Source organism: Kogia breviceps, chromosome 8 (genome assembly GCF_026419965.1).
Source record: "Kogia breviceps isolate mKogBre1 chromosome 8, mKogBre1 haplotype 1, whole genome shotgun sequence".
Lineage (NCBI taxonomy): Eukaryota > Metazoa > Chordata > Mammalia > Artiodactyla > Physeteridae > Kogia > Kogia breviceps.
Genome location: NC_081317.1, coordinates 27,166,535 through 27,187,121, shown reverse-complemented (window position 1 = coordinate 27,187,121; position 20,587 = coordinate 27,166,535). Strand labels below are relative to the sequence as shown.

Here is a 20,587-nt window from a genome sequence, read left to right as displayed (position 1 = left end):
GGTCACACACGACAGTAATGGGTGAAGCCAGGATTTGAGCCAGACAGTCTGGCTCTAGAGTTCAAAATATGTCCAAATACATAATTTATTACAATAAATATTCACAGATTAAGCTAACCTACAAAAAGATAAACAGTATCAAATGAGATAGAAAACAACATTTAACTATAAAATACTTGGAAGAGGCACACCTGAAGCAAAATCACATGGGAAGGTTGAAAATTACAGGAATAGAAAAAATATACCCCAATATTATTAGCCAAAGAAAATTCTACTGTAATTTTACTAAAATAGAATTTTATTGGGTTGCAGTGGGGGAGAATGTTGAAGGTTTAAAAGGTCCACTACATAATTTTACAAAGGAACAGTTCACCAAGAAGAAATAATATTCATGACCTTTATGGCTCTAACAATATAGTCTTGAAATATATAAATCGAAAACTGATGAAATTCTAATGAATATTTGACAAGTCCACAATTTTGGTGGGAGATTTTGGTATACTTTTATTTTAAAAACTGCTGGGTCAAGCAAAGAAGAAACTAGTAAAAATATTGAAGATATGGACAAAATCAACAGGCTTGATCTATTTGACATATATATATATATATATATATATATATATATATATATATATACACACACACATATAAAAGTATTCATCCAGCAAATGGTGCATGTACTTTCTTATCCACTATAAATGGAGCATTTATAAAAGTTGATCATGTACTACAACATGAAGGCAATCTCAATACATTTGAAAGCATTAATAAAATTCTTGTGAGGCATGTGTGTATGAGTGTAATTCTCCACATTAACAGATTAAAGGGAAAAAAAACGATGATTATTTCAGTAGATGGCATTGTATGACCACAATGGAATTGAATTAGAAATCAACAATTAAAAGACATCTTTTAAAAGTGTGGAAACTTTAAAATGCCCTCTTTAATAACTAATGAATTAAAAAGATCATAGTGGAAATTACAAAAGTTTTAGCATTAAAATAGGATGCAGTTAAGAGGATAGAGGTAAACTTGTAGCCTTAAAAACAATAAGTATTTCAGTGGCTGATGTGAGGAACCCCGTATGGGGGCCTTGTAACCCAATTCAGACTCACCCACACCCCCCACCCCATCCTCTAAAAAGTAGGGTGGAGGGAAGCTCATCGGTGGGGCCCAAGCTGAATGCATTTAGTCACTCCATCCCATGTCCCTTGGGAAGGTCTGAGACTAGGAGAAAAAAAAAAACAACTATGAAAGAATAGGTTTGAAAAAATTAAGCTACCAACTGAAGAGATGAAAAGAACAGCACAGTCAGTCTAAGGAAAGTGAAGGAAAGAAACCAAGAGAAGAAAAATTAATGAAATAAAGAACAAACAGTATCATGGGAATTCCCTGGCAGTCCAGTGGTTAGGACTCCGTGCTTTTGCTGCCAAGGGCCTGGGTTCGATCCCGAGCGGTGGAACTTAGATCCTGCAAGACATGTGGCTCTGCCAAAAAAAGAAAAAAAAGGAAAGAAAAACTCTCAAAGATGAACAAATCCAAATGCTAGTTCTTAAGATAACAAATTATAAAAGTAGTAAACTAAGTAGACATCTAGCAAGATTGATCCAAAACAACTGTGTTACAATGACTCAAAAGAAAATGCTATGGACAACTAAGACAACAGTCTAAAATGTGATATTAGATAAAATGTGAAAATGACAAAATTTTAACTCAAGAAGTTCTAAATAACTTACTAAAGAAATTGAATTACCAATCAAAAATCCTCCTTTCCCCTTTTTTTCCCTACCAAAAGACCTACAGAGATTACAGGAAAGTTTTACCATGCCTTCACAGGATAAATTATTCCCTATATTATAGCTTATTTTGGGGAAAAAAAAAGAAAACTGCTTTAAGCAATTCATTTTATGACTGATAGCAAAACTGGACTCGGACAGTACCAAAAAAAAATTTTAAGGGAAATTACTGTCTTAGTGAACACAGATGAAAATATCCTGAATGAAACACAAATGAATAGAATTTTGTAGTGTGTGTGTATTAGTGTAATTCTCAACACTTAAAAGATTAAAGGGAGAAAAAAATACGTGATTATTTCAATAGATGACATTAAAAACATTTGATACATTTCATAATTAACAACAACAACAAAAGGCCTTTTAGTAAACTTGGAGTAAAGGGGATCTGAAATTTCTTTAACCTAATAAAGGGAATATGCCAAAAACCTAGAGTGAGCAATCGTATTTAATGGTAAAACTTAAGAAGCCTTTCTGTTAAAATCAGAAAAAAGCATAAGAATGCATGGTGTCCCTGCTTTAATTAAGCAGTATGGTGGAGGGCTTAGGCACTGGAATAACACAAGAAAAAGAAATTAAGAGTTAAAAGAAGAGACAAAATTGGTAATGAGAATAAACTATTGTGTTGTTTTGCAGGAAATTCTTGTTTAAAAAAGTTCTGCTGTTCCAACTCTAGAGTTTAATGCAAACTTATGTTTAAAAAGGTCAGATTCAGTTGTCATTGATGATGTCTCTCTCTCACTTAGCCTGGCTAACTAATAATTAACAGTAAAAACAGCGTTTTTCATTTAGCAATTATGTTTTTAGGTGGTACAGTTAAACTGATGAAATTACTTTATCCAATCACCAATAAATAGTTTTACAGATTTTAAGGATGTCTGTGAGGGAAAAAATGTTCTTCTCCAACTAACTCTTAATTCTTACTACTGCTTTTTCCAAAAATAAAAAGAAGTAAAAGTGGTATGAACTAGAAAATGAATGGAAGGATTTTATGTGTGTGTGATAAGATCCCTTGAATTTATATTCTGATTTGGGGTTGTTTAGTCTGAATTTAAATCTGTTCACATTTTGGATCCTATCTCAGAGCTTTAAAGTACAAACTGCTTAGGAGAACTTAATGTAGGCTTTAAAAGCTAAGGTAACATTGACTCTAATTATAGTCTTAGTTATTATTTACTGGTAACCTGGACAAAGTACATGGCATGTGCTGTTTTGAGCCATTACTGGTAACCTGGACAAAGTACATGGCATGTGCTGTTTTGAGCCACTCACCCCCCCTTTTCCTCTCCACAATCCCGTTTTACAATCAGTTTTCACATTTTATTGTTTATCTTCCCTCTTCTCCTAGAAAGCTGGAATTTTCTTTTTGCTGAAAGGCTTGAAAATTATTTGGTGAAAATAAAACCACAAAGATAGTTTAGGGATGTTTTTATTTAGGAGCAAAAATTAACATTTGAGTTAAATTGTCTTTGAGTAATTTTAAGATTGCTTATATATTTTAAATGTTTTGTTTTTGTTCATAAATCTTTCATTGTTCAATGAAAGCTTTGAACATTTCATTTTATAAAAGCTTTTATAAAATTTGTAGTATTCTCATCCATTGTATCATCCTGGACTTAACGGTTTTTCTTTCTTTCATCTCTTTGATGAGACTGTAGAGGATTATATTTAAGAGGGAAGTTTCTTGGCCTATGTTACTAGATAGACCATGATTTCTGCCTCATTTCAGCTTCAGTGTGTCAACTTGATAGGATGGGACAGGTGGATATTCTGCTGACCAGCATCTTGATTGGGGAGGGTGGAGGCTGATGATGGATGGATATGTCTCATGACAAAATAAGCAAGTCCATGAATATGAGTGTGCAGAGTAAAATTGGGACCAGCAGATGGTGGAGCTGTGCTGTATCCTATTTCTTCCTCAGCTTTGAGATTTGCTGTGGCCTTCTTTTCACAGAAGCCAGCTGGTATTGTCTATTAACTGCCAGCACCTATTGGTTTGTGTAGAAGGGACTTGTTGCTTTCTTTAGAAATGTTCAGCCTCTCATTTTCATCTGTGGCTTTATGTTCATCTGGTGGTAAAATAATATTCAAAAGCAAAATATCTGAGAACTGACCTTTCCTTGGAGAACATCCCAGTTAGATCCCATTTCTATAATCTGATTACACTTTGACATCTGGTTTTTCTCTGTTCCTCTTTTCTTTAATCCTCTGATATTTTAAATTTCTTTCATCTCTGCTATTGCCACTTTAAATCTCATTACTGAAGGTTCTTGCCATGTTGTGAAGAGAAGAAACATTTCTCAGAAAGCAACAACACAGAATATAGCACTAAAATATAAACAAACCTAACGAACCTGCTAGTTTTAACTTTCCTTTGTAATATATAGAATTTCATTTACTGATCCCAAGTACCTTTAAGAAACATGGTTTTTTTAGTATAATTTCTGAAACTTACTAATTGAAATAATTCTGCTATAAGTTGAGTTAAATTCATTATAACTAATGGGCTAGCTTAGAGATATTCTTTTACATTGAGATGAAAAAAAGAAAGAAAGGCCAAAAAAAAAAAAAAAAAGGTGGGTTCACGTGAGGGATGGAAGCAAGGGAGAAGCCTGGGAGAGCATCTTGGAGTTGTGCTTGCTCTGTTTCCCCAGAAAATCCGTGCTGTGAAGGAAAAGAAGATTCACCTTATATATGTGACGCTTCTTTTGGTTTTCTTTAGTTATGTTCTTTTAGTAGCAGTTTGGATTTGATGGAGATTTAATGATGTGTAACCTATTAAAAATAAGCAAGAGAGCTTCCCTGGTGGCGCAGTGGTTGAGAATCCACCTGCCGATGCAGGGAACACAGGTTCGTGCCCCGGTCCAGGAAGATCCCACATGCCGCGGAGCAGCAGGGCCCGTGAGCCATGGCCGCGGAGCCTGTGCATCTGGAGCCTGTGCTCCGCAACGGGAGAGGCCACAACAATGAGAGGCCCGCGTACCGCAAAATAAATAAATAAATAAATAAATAAATAAATAAATAAATAAATAAATAAAGTAAGAAGTAAGTTTGTGGCTGAGAACAGAAATTTAAAAGGGGAGGTGATAAAATAAAAGGCAGAGCAGGAAGAAGGTGATTTGTATACCTGTTTCCTTTAAGAGAAGTATTGTTGAAGAAAAGTACAACCAAGCATTAGATCTCTTTTCCTGCATCTGAGGAGGGGGTGGGGTGTGAGGCTTTGCTCAAAAAGCCAACATATAGTGGGTCTTACCATGTTCACGTATTGTGCTATGAAATTCTTACTACTGTGTGAGTTAGGCAAGGAGTTTGAGAAATATCCTGACTGAAACTGGGAATTTCTCCTTCAGCTATCTAAGGTTATCAAAAGCCATCTGGGACCACAGTGAAACCCAGGAGACAGGAATTAACATGTCCTTTCACAAACACACAAGCATTTATGATGCTATTGCTGGAGAATGTCATGTATTGCCAGGATTGATTCAGGTTCTCTGGCTAACTAGGAGGGTTTTGTTTCCTCTCTCACTGCTATACGTGCCTCCCTCCATGTAGTACAAATTCCAAGTCTTAGAAATGTAGTCAAAAAGAATATTTATATATTTATCTGTATTTAAGGAATGGTCACAACCAAATCCAAGCACTTCCCCAGGGTTTTCTGACCTCTATCATTTTCCTCCATCTTTTGGCAACATTTTGCTTTGACTTCATTCTCAGACTGGCTGTCCCTGCTAACAGCAAAGATGGCCACTAGCAGTGCTCAGTTTCCATCCTACCGCTTAGAAACCTCAGCAAAAGGACGCTTCTTGCCCTAATAGTTCCAAAAGAAATTCTAAGGCTGATTTTCATTTGCCTAATTTGTGTAACTTTCCATCCCTGACCCAATCACTATAATTTTCTGGTTAGGCTTGAGTCTTTTTTACCCATCTCTGGGGCCTAGGGGTCGGGTCAGCCCCTCCTGAACCATACAGACTGGGAATGGGGGAGATAAATTGGGGTGCTATTGCCATTAGAAGAAGAAAGAGATACTGGACAGTCAGAAACAGCAAAAGGTCCCCTGTGTCTATCCCCAAAGCTATTTAGTGGAAGAGGACTGTCCTTTAGCCAAGAGTACACTAGTTGTGGGTTCTTTAGCTAAAACTTCTGCTGTTGGAGCCTCACGCCTCTCCACATTGCCTGTTTTGCCACAGATACCTGTTTCCCAAGTTTACACTGTGCTGGACCGAGTTTGTAGACATGAAGGTTCGTGTGCCCTGTGAAACCATCGAGTACATCGAAGCCAACTATGGTAAGACCTGGAAGGTTCCTGTGAGGACATGGGACTGGAAGCACTCTCCCCATAATGTGCAGCCCAATGGAGTCTGGCCCGTTTCTGAGTGGGATGAGGTTATCCAGTTGTACTGACACAGTAGGTTGAAATGGTAGAATTCCCCTCCTGCACAAAAGGGAGATGACTGTTTAAAAAGATACGTGTCTTATTTGTCAAACATAAGTAGGAGCCAAAGAAAAATGACAAGTTTGAAGATACAGAGAGAGTCCTAACTCCTGAGCCAACTGATTTAATTCTCTCATTTTACATTTGTTAAAGAGTTTCCATGTACCAGGTACAATGCTAGGTTACAGTGGAGAAGCAGAGATGAGTGAGACAGATGCCTGCTTCTTTTCCCCCTACCTTTGGTAAGCACCCCAATTTTCCTTTGAGGGAAACACCTTCACCCTTTGAAGAGCTTATATAGAATATGATATGTTCTGTAAGTGCTTTCAAAATGTTAAATAATTAACATTTTGGAAGATGGGCTTATCAGGTGCAGCTAAGGAAGGATATACTAGTAAAAAAAAATAACCTGTGTAAGCTTGTATGTTAGGGCTACTTTTAAGGTGTGGAGGCTGAGTTAATATTCAAGTGATCAGATTTTAGGTGACATCAAGAAAAGATGCTAGCAGATTCCTGTTACAAGCAACCTGATGTGGAATTGATTTAAAGCACAGAGCATTATATAAGAGAATGACAGCTTATTTCTAGCCTTGTCAAAGATACGTAAATTTCCATACACCTTCTATTTTCATATTTGAAGTGAAAAGAAAGTTTATGCTTGTGTGATGCTTAAATTTCCAGCCATTGTGAGAATATTTTCACTGACCTGATAATACTTGTTTGACAAATCATTCAAGTGAGACCATGCTACCAGACATATCGAAAGGGTGGTGATGTCATAAAACATATTTTCCTTATTTCATTCTCAATCAATAGGTAAAATATGAGCAATTCATGGTCATCTAATATTTTCTGAATTTATAATCCTAGTACTCCAATTTTAATGTTAACCCTAAAATATTAATAGAAATACCTCTACTTTTTCTAAATGTGCGCTCCTCAGTGTATTCATTCATCAATCATAGTTCCATATCTTTCACTTATAGCCTATAAACCAATTTCCATGGTATGTAAACCTGCCTGTTCACTCTCCTCTTCCAGCACTACATCAGGACTCCGAAATACAGATAAGTGGCAAACCTGGCAGCTGTTCCCCACCCCAGATCATAGTATTTGTAAAGTTTGTATTGGTTCCTGGTTGTCCTATCTATTGAATATCAATGGGGCAAGAACTCAGACATCCCTACTTTGTCAAGTACCACCGACTCTGAAACCCTCCAGTTTCCTTTTTCCCCTCAAGATATGTCCCTGAGTGGACTGGGATGGCTGTGTTTCCCTGTCTCTTCACGAGTCACTTTAATTATGTGTTGTAAGTGACAGGTAAAGGGATATTAGGCACAGAGCATTGTTATCTTTTTCTTTGCCCAGGATAGGAAGCTAGGTCTTACATTTTATCTAGGTTGCTTAGGACTACTTTCTGGACTAGATTGGCAGATTTTTGTGAAAACTAGAGAATAATAGGAATGTCAGAAATGGAAACCAGAAGGTCTGAGAGAATGGGCTGATAGTTTTCCTAAAACAAAGTTGGGGAAACCTACAACCTACAACCACCCCACTCCAAATTTTAAAAACAAGAAAAACTTTTTTTTGATAAATGGGAACCAATGACCTTCCTCTCTTAGGATGAGCTTTCAGTGCATAGTCACTGGGTCTTCTTATAAAAACCTAACATAATTTAGGTTTTCAGGTAGCCTTTATAGATTACCAGTAAACTTGTCCCCAAATGACAGGCCATTGTAATCAGCTTTCTTTTTGCTAGAAAATCAGCCATGGAAATCATATCCAAATTCTAAATAGTTGAACCTAATTTTGTTTTTATGGTTGAAAAAATGTAACAGGTAATAATAGTGTTCCCGGACAAAATCCACCCTGTTTATTGAGGACCATTTGCTTGTACTTAGCATCTAAAAGTGCATACACTACACATTTCTGCCCATTTCAAATTGGGACTCCCACTGTTTGCCAGGGAGTGTCTTACCCACCCCCTGTTTAGGTTATTTCTTTTTATCTGTCCCCGGAGTCCAAGGTCTTGAAGCATTCAAACATCTAAGGTATCTTGGCCGCATGGACAGAGGTTCCATATACATCCCTCTATAGACCACTGGCTGCTAGAATACCTTTTTTGACTGCCTTCTGGTTTCACAGAGTTCAGATCTTGGGTCCTACCCTAACTTGGGAGAATGAAAGCCCTTCCCCAAACTCTGAAAGCCAGGCTTGCTCTGTTACAGATTCAGCTACACTTCATCCTATACTTCTTAACTGTTGCACTCTGCTGAGTGTCCAGAGACCTTGGATCCACCATCAACACCTTATCAGATCATTTTTATTTCCTCACCTGAGTATTCCAATAATAATTCTCCTAATCTGTCCACTTCCTGGTACAGTTTGCCTGGCTTACCGGGAGAAAACCTCTTATATTAACTTGTTTAGCACCCATGGATGTCCCCAGAGAGGTCCTGAGAGTTGAGATTGACAACCTCTCACTTGACAACGAGGTGAACACTCAGTCCTTCTCTAAGCAGGGAGCACTTGTCCTTCTCTCCTCTGCTGCAGCTGCTGACATCTGGATCCTGGAATAAAACCTCAGTTCTCCAAATTGAGCATGACTGAGAAGCTGGGCAGTGGGGCAAACCCTGAAACATGACCACTAGATGGCAGAATGTGTGCCACCATTCCCCCCAAACAAGTTAACACTCAAGTGAAAATCATCTTGCTCTTGAGTCTTAAAAGCCAGAGGGGCCCTCACTGCAACACTCATTCTAACCCTTTTCTTGTGTAGCTAAATAAATAAGCACAGAAAGGAGTGATTTGAGCAAGAAAGAGTTGAGTCTCTAAGGATGCCATGACTCCCAGCACATGCCTGTTTCATTGATCACAGCACATCATCTTTAGCCCTGCTTGACATGCTTGACAGAAGTTTTCAGGATGTTTTTGCCATCACCCACTTAATATCTTTCTGCTCAAATTTAGAGTCTGAGGTGACAAAGGAAGAGTGTTTTGTCCAAAATGCTTACACTGTCTTCATACCTCTATGTAAAACATGCCTTATCTCCAAAAGGTGAAATAGTTCGTATTTGGAGGCATCAGCTTTTGGTCATTATATTTTTCATATCCAGGAGTACCTGATTCCCTTCGGCTCAAGATGTGTCCCATTTCTGCTTACCTCTCTACTTCCCCAGGACACCATTAGCACCAATCTACTAAGTGCCCATTTCTGAAGATTCCCTCCTCTTCCTCTTTATTGATACTCTCTTATGGAGGATCTAAGAAATTGAGAATAGATTATGCTCATTTCTCTTTTTTTTTTTTTTGTGACCCTAAACCATTGTTTCTAGCCTTACAGGCTACAAAACTGCAAATGGCACATAGGACAGCAAGGTGTTACACAGGAAAGCAGGGGTAAATTGGGGACCAGAGCTGTATCTCGGAAACACACTTGGAATGAATTCCCACACTCCAGTAAACCCTCACCCAATGTCACGAGCCTAAGGCTGCAGATGTTTCTAAGTCTCCCCCTAGTTTCACCTTCTGGAAAAATGAACAGTTCCTTCATTCTTAGTATTATAAATCCCCAGGGGAAACTTCCCCTCAAAACACAGTCAGAGAAAGTGCCACATTCCCACCTTCTAAAACATAGCCATCATTTGTAACAACTTTAAAGCATGGGAAAAACTCTAGTTCTTGACCATTCAAAGGGATTTCTCTGAAGAAATGCCCCAGCAGCTACTTCTCTTTCCTCCTCCTCTTCCTCTGTCACTAAGACCCAGGCTAAGTCGCCTCTAACATGTCACTTAGGGAAAGTGCCATGTTAGCATAAAAGGGCACAAAGTTTTGAATTAGGCCTGAGTTTGAATCCCAGCTTCATTGTGTGGGATTTATGGTGGGGACCTCTTAGCCTCAATTTCCACATGAGTGAATTGGAAAAATGAAGAATACTTCTAAGGGGTTTTAGTTAGGATTAAATGAAATATAAAGTGCTTAGTATCAGGCCTAGAATTAGGTAATACTCAAGAAATGTTCCATTTCTTGTTTCCAAATCCTTTTTCTAATTATTCTTCAAATGGGATTAAAGAAACTGGTAGGACACAAACCTTACTCAGAAGGTTGCATGACTGAATTTGCTTAGGGAAAAAAAAAATCATTTCATTATAACAAGGCATTAAAGGACAAATTGTAAGGTTGATGAATTCAGAGACATGACCAAGTTGCCTCCTTCTCTAAATAGAACAAATATTTTCACTTTATTGGTGAAGCTGTTGTCCTCTAGGGTCTCCTTATGCTATCCGCATATGCGACCTAGTTCCCGGGTCCCAAGCAGGTCACTCTCCGTACCTCCCTAGATTTGGTGCCTGGTCTACCCTGGACTTCTGTTTCAGTATTCTAGCTTTTCATGGAGGTGAACCCTCACCTTCTTGTTAGTAAATCCCTGCCAACCGAAATCAGATATAAGCCATGATTTGGAGAGGGAAAGAATTTGGAATACTTAGTTTCACTTAATTATCTGTGCTGATGAATGCTTGTGTCAGTATTAATAAAGGGGAATTGAAAATACTCTTTTCTACCTTCTTCCCCCAAATTTGTGTTTCTGTCTCAACTAGGCAAGAATCAACAGGGTATGTGATACTATTTTAAGCTGCTCCACATCAGACTGAAATCCTATTTATAGTTTATAAGTCAAACAGACCAATTCAATAGTGATGCTTTTTGTACGGTACCTGTGCTAAAGTAGACAAGTGTACATTTTTCTTTGAGAAATCTGTTTCTATATTCTCAGAACTTATATCTTAGAATGCCTTCCTTGCCATCCCCCAACCCAACCAATGCAGAGATTATGTCGGAACCCATGAGCCACCCAAGCTGCTGTGTTCTTTTGCACAGCTCTCACAGTGAGGTTGAAAGGAAGTATGAGGAGAATTAGAAGTGCTGTATTTTGTTCTATAAAACAATAAACTACGTCTCATGTACCATTAAGAAAATTACAAGAGTATGCAGACTTATGATGACTCATTCAGAGCATGGGGAATAGTTCATGTGTTTGTTAAATGAAAATCATATGTAGCTATTTATGTATCCCACATCATAATCAGAAAAAGTGTTTGTGAATTTTCTAAACAAAGTGATATTTTAAACATGAGTAAATTTCAGTGTATGCTTACCAGTTTACTATTTGACTTTATCTTCAGGTACAGATAGTTTGTGGTACTACTGAAAATGCCTTTAATATTATTATTTTGATCAGAATTTGTAATATATAATCCAGTTTGGGATGATGAATAAAATTTTTCTAATCACTTGAGATATTTTGTGTTTATTTTTGAAGCAGTAGAAATAATAGCCACTAACATTCATAAGTGATCTAGTAAAATAGTAATCTTGCCACCAGTACAGTACTTCTAAATTAAGGTGAGATAGGTTGTATGGGTGGACCCTAATCCAATATGATTGATATCCTTATAAGAAGAGATTAAGATACAGACAAGCATAGAGGGACGATCAGGTGAAGATTTAGGGAGAAGGTGGCCATCTACAAGCCAAGGAAAGAGGCCCTCAGAAGAAACCAGTTCTGCCAACACCTTGAACTTGGACTTCTAGCCTCCAGAACTGTGAGAAAAGAAACTTGTTTTAAGCCATCTCGTCTGTCATACTTTGTTAGGCAGCCCTAGCAAACGAATGCAGTAATCAAGGCAGAATGGTATTGGTAGAGGCATAGACACATAGATCAATGGAACAGAAAAAAAGAACTTAGAAATTGGCATACAAATATGCTCAACTGATTTTTGACAAAAGTGTAAAAGCAATTCAATGCAGGAAGGATAGCCTTTTGAACAATTGGTACAAGAGCAATTGGACAGCCATAGGCAAAAAAAAACCCCACAAAACCTCATACTTTATATAAAAATGAACTCAAAATGTATCATGTACTTAAATGTAAAATATAAAACTGTGAAACTCTAAGGGGAAGAAAAGGAGAAAATTTTCATGATCTAGGGCTGGACAAAGAGTTCTTTCTTAGATTTCACACCAAAAGCACAATCAATAAAAGGAGAAATTGATAAATTGTACTTCATCAAAATTGAAAACTACTGCTTTGCAAAAGCTTACAAGAAGAGAATGAAAAGTCAAGCTACAGACTAGTAGGAAGTATTTGCAAACTACATATCTGAAAGAAGACTAGTATCTAGAATGTATTAAAGAACACACTCAACAGTTTTTTAAAAATCCGATTAGAAAATGAGCAAGAGATATGAACAGACATTTCACTGGAGAGGCTATACAGATGGCAAATAAGCACATTAAAAAGATGTTCAGCATCGTTAGCCAAATAGCCAAAAGCAATAGCCAAAGCAATCCTGAGAAAGAAGAAAAAAGCTGGAGGCATCACACTTCCTGATTTCAAGCTATATTATTACCATATACAGTGCTGTAGTAATCAAAACAGTATGGTACTGGCATTTAAAAAGACACATAGACCAATGGAATAGAATTGAGATCCCAGAAATAAACCCATGCATATACATACAATCAACTAATATTTGACAGGGGAGCCAAGAATACTCAATAGAGAAAATATAGTCTCTTCAATAAGTGGGGCTGGGAAAATTTGGATAATCACATGCAAAAGAATGAAACTAGATCCCTATATCACACCAGTCAAGATTAACTCAACATGGATTGAAAACCTACATATGAGACCTGAAACCATGAACTCCTAGAAGAACACATAGGGAAAAATTTCCTTGACATTGGTCTTGTCAGTGATACAACACCAAAAGCATAGTCAACAAAAACAAAAATAAACAAGTGGGACTACATCAAACCAAGAAGCTTCTGAGCAGAAAACAACAAAATGAAAGGCAACCTATGTGTTGGAAATAAATATTTGCAAATCATATGTATAATAAGGGGTTAATATCTAAATATATAAGGAACTCATACAACTCCATAGCAAAAAAAATCCAATTTTTAAAGTGGGCAAAGGAACTGAAACATTTTTCTAAAGAAGAAATTCTAATGGCTAACAGATACATGAAAAATTGCTCAACATCACTAATCATCAGGAAGATGGAGAGCAAAACCACAGTGAGATAGATATCACCTTAAACCTGTTAGAATGCTATTATCAAAGAAGACAAGAGCTAACAAGGGCATGTGAGGATGTGGAGAAAGGAAAGCCTTGTATACTGTTGGTGGGACTGTAAACTCGTACAGCCACTCTGGAAAACAGTTTGGAGTTTCCTCAAAAAATTAAAAATAGAATGATACGATCCAGCAATTCCACTTCTGGGTATATATTCGAAGGAAATGACATTACTATCCTGAAGGAATATCTGCACCTCCTGTTCACTGCAGCTTTATTTACAGTAGCCAAGGTATGGAAATAACCTGTCTATCAACAGATGAATGGATAAGATGTGGTATATATATAGAATGGGATATTATTCAGCCACTAGAAAGAGGAAGTCCTGCCATTTGTGACAACATAGGTGGACCTTGAGGGCATTATGTTAAGGAAAAAAAGTCAGAAAAAGACATGCTGTATGATTACATATGTAGAATCTAATAAACAAACAAACTCAGAGAACAGATTGGTGGTTGCCAGAAGCAGTGGGTAGGGGCTAGGGTAATTAGTTGAAGGTGGTCAAAAGATACAAACTTCCAGATATAAGTAAGTTCTGGGGATGTAATGTACAGCATGATAACTGTAGTTAGCAATACTATATTGTATATTTGAAAGCTGCTAAGAGAGTAGATCTTAAAAGTTCTCATCACAAGAAAACAAAAATTTCTAACTGTGAGGTAATGGATGTTGACTTATGGTGGTAATCATTTCACAATATGTACATATATCAAATCATTGTTGTACACCTTAAACTTATACAATGTTATATGTCAGTTATATCTCAATAAAACGGGGAAGGGGAAGAAGTTACAATTTTTCTTTGTCATAATTTCTCCCATGAACACATTATGTGATCTTCCTGAAATAAATATTAATAAACCAGACCTTGCTCAGCTAATAATTAGAAACCATTTTCTGTGTTGTCCCTGATACGAGCTTACAGGTGTTCAGCTGGTGTCAGCTCTGCCACATCATACTTTGTGTTTTGGGCTCTTATTTTTTTTCCTTGGACACAAAAATACAACATCTGCTGAATTTCAGCATATTCCTCATCCTTAATATATCATTTTCTAGAAATTTTGTGAAAATGTCCACCTTTACTGAAAATTACTATTCCTCTTATTTCTTTTTCTTTTTTTTTTTTTTTGGCCGCGCCATGCAGCTTTTGGGATCTTAGTTCCCCAACCAAGGATTGAACCCGAGCCCCAGCAGTGAAAGCACAGAGTCTAACCACTGGACCGCCAGGGAATTCCCTACTCCTTTTATTTCTAATCTAAATTGGTATCTTCCCAGTTCCTCTTTAATAAAGTTTCCCTTACTAGTCCCCCTGTAACAAATACCAAAACTATATATAAACTTCTAAGTAAAGGTGGTAAGTGTAAAAACATTTTCTGGAAGGAGTTAAAGTTGTCAATGATAGAGAAGTAAAGATAGAGGACTACAGTACTCATAACTAATAAACTTTAAAAAAATGGTCAACATTGTTAACCATCGGGGAAATGCAAATTACAACCTCAGCAAGATATCCCTGCACAGCTGTTAGGATGGCTAAAATTTTAAATAGTGAAAACACTAAATACTGTAGTTGTTGTGTCTCTCTTATGGTTTCTTTTTGAATGTGTTCTTTGCACCATTATTTGACTATGATTTTACTAGAGTGTCCTTAAACATTTTATAAACATTCATAATATGTAACACTCTTAATAATAAAATTAAAAGGAATAATCTTGTCTCAGTTTTTGGAAGACAGATTTTTAGCTTTTTGTTTTGCTTTTCTCTTTCTCCTCCAATTCTTTATTGATTTACTCTGTAAATTTAATAACCCTCTTTAAAATTTATTTTCTCATTATTCTTTTGTGTCCTTTATAGTTGACTTTTCCCCAAGAAGATTTATCAGCAAAAGCCCTTTAGCAGCTGGTGTCATTGTTCTTAGGTCTCTAACTTTAATTAATTTCATATTTCTCACCAGTTTTTTTTAAATTCATTTTTCTTTTTTCTAGTTAGTCTCAATACTTTGAAGAATATTTTCTAGAGAATACTGCAGGAAAGGTGACTAGGTGACTAATTTTCTGAATATGTATTACCACCAAATGTCTTTCAGGTGTCTTAGAAGAACGATCGTCGCATAGTTGGAGTGTGTATGAGTTTGTTTTGGAGCCTAAACTGTGCAACTGCTTAATCCAGCCAGATCCTGCTTAGAAAAACCGAAGGGTGAGCTCACAAAGCGAAAGGCTTAGCTTTTAAGAAGCTGTCCTCTCCTCATGTCATGTGGTCACAATTTGCTAGGAGCCAGGTTTCCCCTATATCCTAGTGGAAGACCAGAGAATATCTACAACAGTGCTGTCAAACAGATCATTCTGATACTAGAAATGACTCTACCTGCACTGTCCAAGACAGTGAAGCCACGAGCCACGTGTGATCTTGAGCACTTGAAATGTGGCAAGTGCAAATGAGGAACTGAATGCTTACTTTGATTTTTTTGGAACATCTTTATTAGAGTATAATTGCTTTACAATGGTGTGTCAGTTTCTGCTTCATAACAAACTGAATCAGTTATACATATACATACATATGTCCCCATATCTCTTACCTCTTGCATCTCCTTACCTCCCACCCTCCCTATCCCACCCCTCTAGGTGGTCACAAAGCACCAAACTCATCTCCGTGTGCTATGTGGCTGCTTCCCACTAGCAATCTATTTTATGTTTGGTAGTGTATATATGTCCATGCCACTCTCACTTTGTCCCAGCTTACCCTTCCCCCTCCCCGTATCCTCAAGTCCATTCTCTAGTAGGTCTGCATCTTTATTCCCATCTTGCCCCTAGGTTCTTCTGACCGTTCTCTTTTCTTTTTCTTAGATTCCATATATATGTGTTAGCATATGGTATTTGTTTTTCTCTTTCTGACTTACTTCACTCTGTATGACAGTCTCTAGATCCATCCACCTCACTACAAATAACTCAGTTTCGTTTCTCTTTATGGCTGAGTAATATCCCATTGTATATATGTGCCACATCTTCTTTATCCATTCATCTGTTGATGGACACTTAGGTTGCCTCCATGTCCTGGCTATTGTAAATAGAGCTGCAATGAACATTTTGGTACATGAATCTTTTTGAATTATGGTTTTCTCAGGGTATATGCCCAGTAGTGGGACTGCTGGGTCCTATGGTAGTTCTATTTTTAGTTTTTTAAGGAACCTCCATACTGTTTTCCATAGTGGCTGTATCAATTGACATTCCTACCAACAGTGCAGGGGGGTTCCCTTTTCTCCACACCCTCTCCAGCATTTACTGCTTATAAAGTTTTTGATAATGGCCATTCTGACCAGTGTGAGGTGATACTTTGCTGTGTTTTTGATTTGCATTTCTCTAATGATTAGTGATGTTGAGCATCTTTTCATGTGTTTGTTGGCAATCTGTATATCTTGTTTGGAGAAATGTCTATTTAAGTCTTCTGCCCATTTTTGGATTGGGTTGTTTGGTTTTTTTGATATTGAGCTGCATGAGCTGCTTGTATATTTTGGAGATTAATCTTTTGTCAGTTGCTTTGTTTGCAAATATTTTCTCCCATTATGAGGGTTGTCTTTTCTTCTTGTTTATGGTTTCCTTTGCTGTGCAAAAGCTTTTCAGGTTCATTAGGTCCCATTTGTTTTTATTTCCATTTCTCTAGGACGTGGGTCAAAAAGATCTTGCTGTGATTTATGTCATGCGGTGTTCTGCCTATGTTTTCCTCTAAGAGTTTTACAGTGTCTGGCCTTACATTTAGGTCTTTAATCTATTTTGAGTTTATTTTTGTGTATGGTGTTAAGGAGTGTTCTAATTTCATTCTTTTACATGTAGCTGTCCAGTATTCCCAGCACCACTTATTGAAGAGGCTGTCTTTTCTCCATTGTTTACTTTGATTTTAATTAAATTAAGTAGCATCATATAGCTAATAGCTAGCATACTGGATGATGCAGATCCAGAGGATCTGGTGGGACCAGCAAGAGCATTGGAGTTGTAGAGATCTAGACTCAGATCCAGGGGTGTCACTTCCTAGCTTTGTGATCTCAGGCTGGTTATTTAACTTCTGAGTTCTAATATTTTTTTCAATTAATGGGGCTAAAATTAATACCTGCATGTAAGAATTATTATAAGAATTATAGGAACTCTGGTTTACTGCTTAGTACAGATTAGAAGTTCAATAAATGATAGCTATTAATATTATTATCTTTACTTTTATTTCAACCTTTGGCATTAATCCTCTAAACTTGTATTTTCCTGATAATCCCAAGTAATTTTTCTGTAAGATTAGAGCCTTTCTGTATTTCAGAGTATTCCTGGTGAGAGGGCCCTGTCCTGAGGACTGATGATGAGAAGTGAGAGTGGCCTCAAGGGCACGGGTACAAGGCCTGTCCTTTGGGGAGACAGATGGTAGGATTAAAACATAACACTTGGATACGGCTTCAAGACAGTGGAAGAGTAAGACGTGGAGATCACCTTCCTCCCCACAAGTACATCAGAAATACATCTACACGTTGAACAACTCCTACAGAACACCTACTGAATGCTGGCAGAAGACCTCAGACCTCCGAAAAGCCAGGCGTCAGGGCTGTGCCTCTGAGGTAGAAGAGCCAAGTTCAAGACACTGGTCCACAAGAGACCTCCCAGCTCCATGTAATATCAAATGGCAAAAATCTCCCAGAGATCTCCATCTCAATGCCAAGACCCAGCTCCACTCAACGACCAGCAAGCCACAGTGCTTGACACCCTATGCCAAACAACTAGCAAGACAGGAACACAACCCCATCCATTAGCAGAAAGGCTGCCTAAAATCATAAAAAGGCCACAGACACCCCCAAAACACACCACTAGACGTGGACCTGCCCATCAGAAAGACAAGATCCGGCCTCACCCACCAGAACACAGGCACTAGTCCCCTCCACCAGGAAGCCTACACAACCCACTGAACCAACCTTAGCCACTGGGGACAGACACTAAAAACAACGGGAACTATGAACCTGCAGCCTGCAAAAAGGAGACCCCAAACACAGTAAGTTAAGCAAAATGAGAAGACAGAGAAACACACAGCAGATGAAGGAGCAAGGCAAAAACCCACCAGACCTCACAAATGAAGAGGAAATAGGCAGTCTACCTGAAAAAGAATTCAGAATAATGATAGTAAAGATGATCCAAAATCTTAGAAATAGAATGGAGAAAATACAAGAAATGTTTAACAAGGACCTAGAAGAACTAGAGCAAACAAACAGTGATGAACAACACACTAAATGAAATTAAAAATTCTCTACAAGGGATCAATAGCAGAATAACTGAGGCAGAAGGATGGATAAGTGACCTGGAATTTAAAATAGTGGAAATAACTACCACAGAGCAGAATAAAGTAAAAAGGATGAAAAGAATTGAGGACAGTCTCAGAGACATCCGGGACAACATTAAACGCACCCACATTTGAATTATAGGAGTCCCAGAAGAAGAAGAGAAAAAGAAAGGGACTGAGAAAATATTTGAAGGGATTATAGTTGAAAACTTCCCTAATATAGGAAAGAAAATAGTCAGTCAAGTCCAGGAAGCACAGAGAGTCCCATACAGGACAAATCCAAGGAGAAACACACCAAGAGACATATTAATCAAACTATCAAAAATTAAATACAAAGAATAAATATTAAAAGCAGCAAGGGAAAAACAACAAATAACACGCAAGGGAATCCCCATAAGGTTAACAGCTGATCTTTCAGCAGAAGGGAGTGGCAGGACATATGTAAAGTGATGAAGGAGAAACACCAACAATGAAGATTACTCTACCCAGCAAGGATCTCATTCAGATTTGATGGAGAAATTAAAACCTTTACAGACAAGCAAAAGCTAAGAGAATTCAGCACCACCAAACCAGCTTTACAACAAATGCTAAAGGAACTTCTCTAGGCAGGAAACACAAGAGAAGGAAAAGACCTACAATAACAAACCCAAAACAATTAAGAAAATGGTAATGGGAATATACATATTGATAATTACCGTAAACATAAATGGATTAAATGCTCCAACCAAAAGACATAGACTGGCTGAATGGATACAAAAACCAGACCTGTTTGTGTGCTGTCTACAAGAGACCCACTTCAGACCTAGGGACACATACAGACTGAAAGTGAGGGGATGGAAAAAGATATTCCATGCAAATGGAAATCAAAAGAAAGCTGGAGCTCTGATATTCTCATATCAGACAAAATAGACTTTAAAACAAAGACTATTACAAGAGACAAAGAATGACACTACATAATAATCAAGGGATCAGTCCAAGAAGAAGGTATAACAATTGTAAATGCTTATGCACCCAACATAAGAGGACCTCAATACATAAGGCAAATGCAAACAGCCATAAATGGGGAAATCGACAGTAACACAATCATAGTAGGGGACTTTAACACCCCACTTTCACCAATGGACAGATCATCCAAAATGAAAATAAGGAAATGCAAGCTTTAAATGACACATTAAACAAGATGGAATTAATTGATATTTATAGGACATTCCATCCAAAAACAACAGAATACACACTCTTCTCAAGTGCTCATGGAACATTCTCCAGGATAGATCATAACTTGGGTCACAAATCAAGCCTTGGTAAACATAAGAAAATTGAGATCGTATCAACTATCTTTTCTGACCACAATGCTATGAGACTAGATATCAATTACAGGAAAAAAATCTGTAAAAACTACAAACACATGGAGGCTAAACAATACACTACTTAATAACCAAGAGGTCACTGAAGAAATCGAAGAGGAAATCAAAAAATACCTAGAAACAAATGACAATGAAAACACGTCTACCCAAAACCTATGGGATGCAGCAAAAGCAGTTCTAAGAGGGAAGTTTATAGCAATACAATCCTACCTTAAGGAACAGGAAACCTCTCAAATAAACAGCCTAAACTTGCACCTAAAGCAATTAGAGAAAGAAGAAGAAAAAAATCCCTAAAGTTAGCAGAAGGAAAGAGATCATAAAGATCAGATCAGAAGTAAATGAAAAAGAAATGAGGGAAATGATAGCAAAGACCAATAAAACTAAAAGCTGGTTCTTTGAAACGATAGATAAATTGATAAACCATTAGCCAGACTCATCCAGAAAAAAAGGGAGAAGACTCAAATCAAAAGAATTAGAAATGAAAAAGAAGTAACAACGGACACTGCAGAAATACAAAGGATCATGAGAGATTACTACAAGCAACTATATGCCAATAAGA

At 37.4% G+C, this 20,587-nt stretch overlaps 1 protein-coding gene across 8 annotated transcripts in view; it reads left to right on the top strand.

Annotated features, from left to right (window-relative positions):
* The window catches only part of FKTN (fukutin), an 88,457-nt gene that overhangs the window by 61,610 nt on the left and 6,260 nt on the right, over nt 1–20,587 (top strand). For 3 of the 8 annotated variants that reach the window (XM_067041021.1, XM_067041022.1, XM_067041023.1), the window contains exons 10-11: nt 5,981–6,078; nt 15,447–15,556. In XM_067041021.1, coding sequence (XP_066897122.1) covers nt 5,981–6,078; nt 15,447–15,544 — 196 coding nt within the window. In that variant the 3' untranslated portion in view covers nt 15,545–15,556. Of the gene's footprint in view, nt 1–5,980; nt 11,521–15,446; nt 15,557–20,587 lie in introns of those variants that run through there. The other 5 variants (XM_059072121.2, XM_067041026.1, XM_067041027.1 and 2 more) reach the window with 3 other exon arrangements.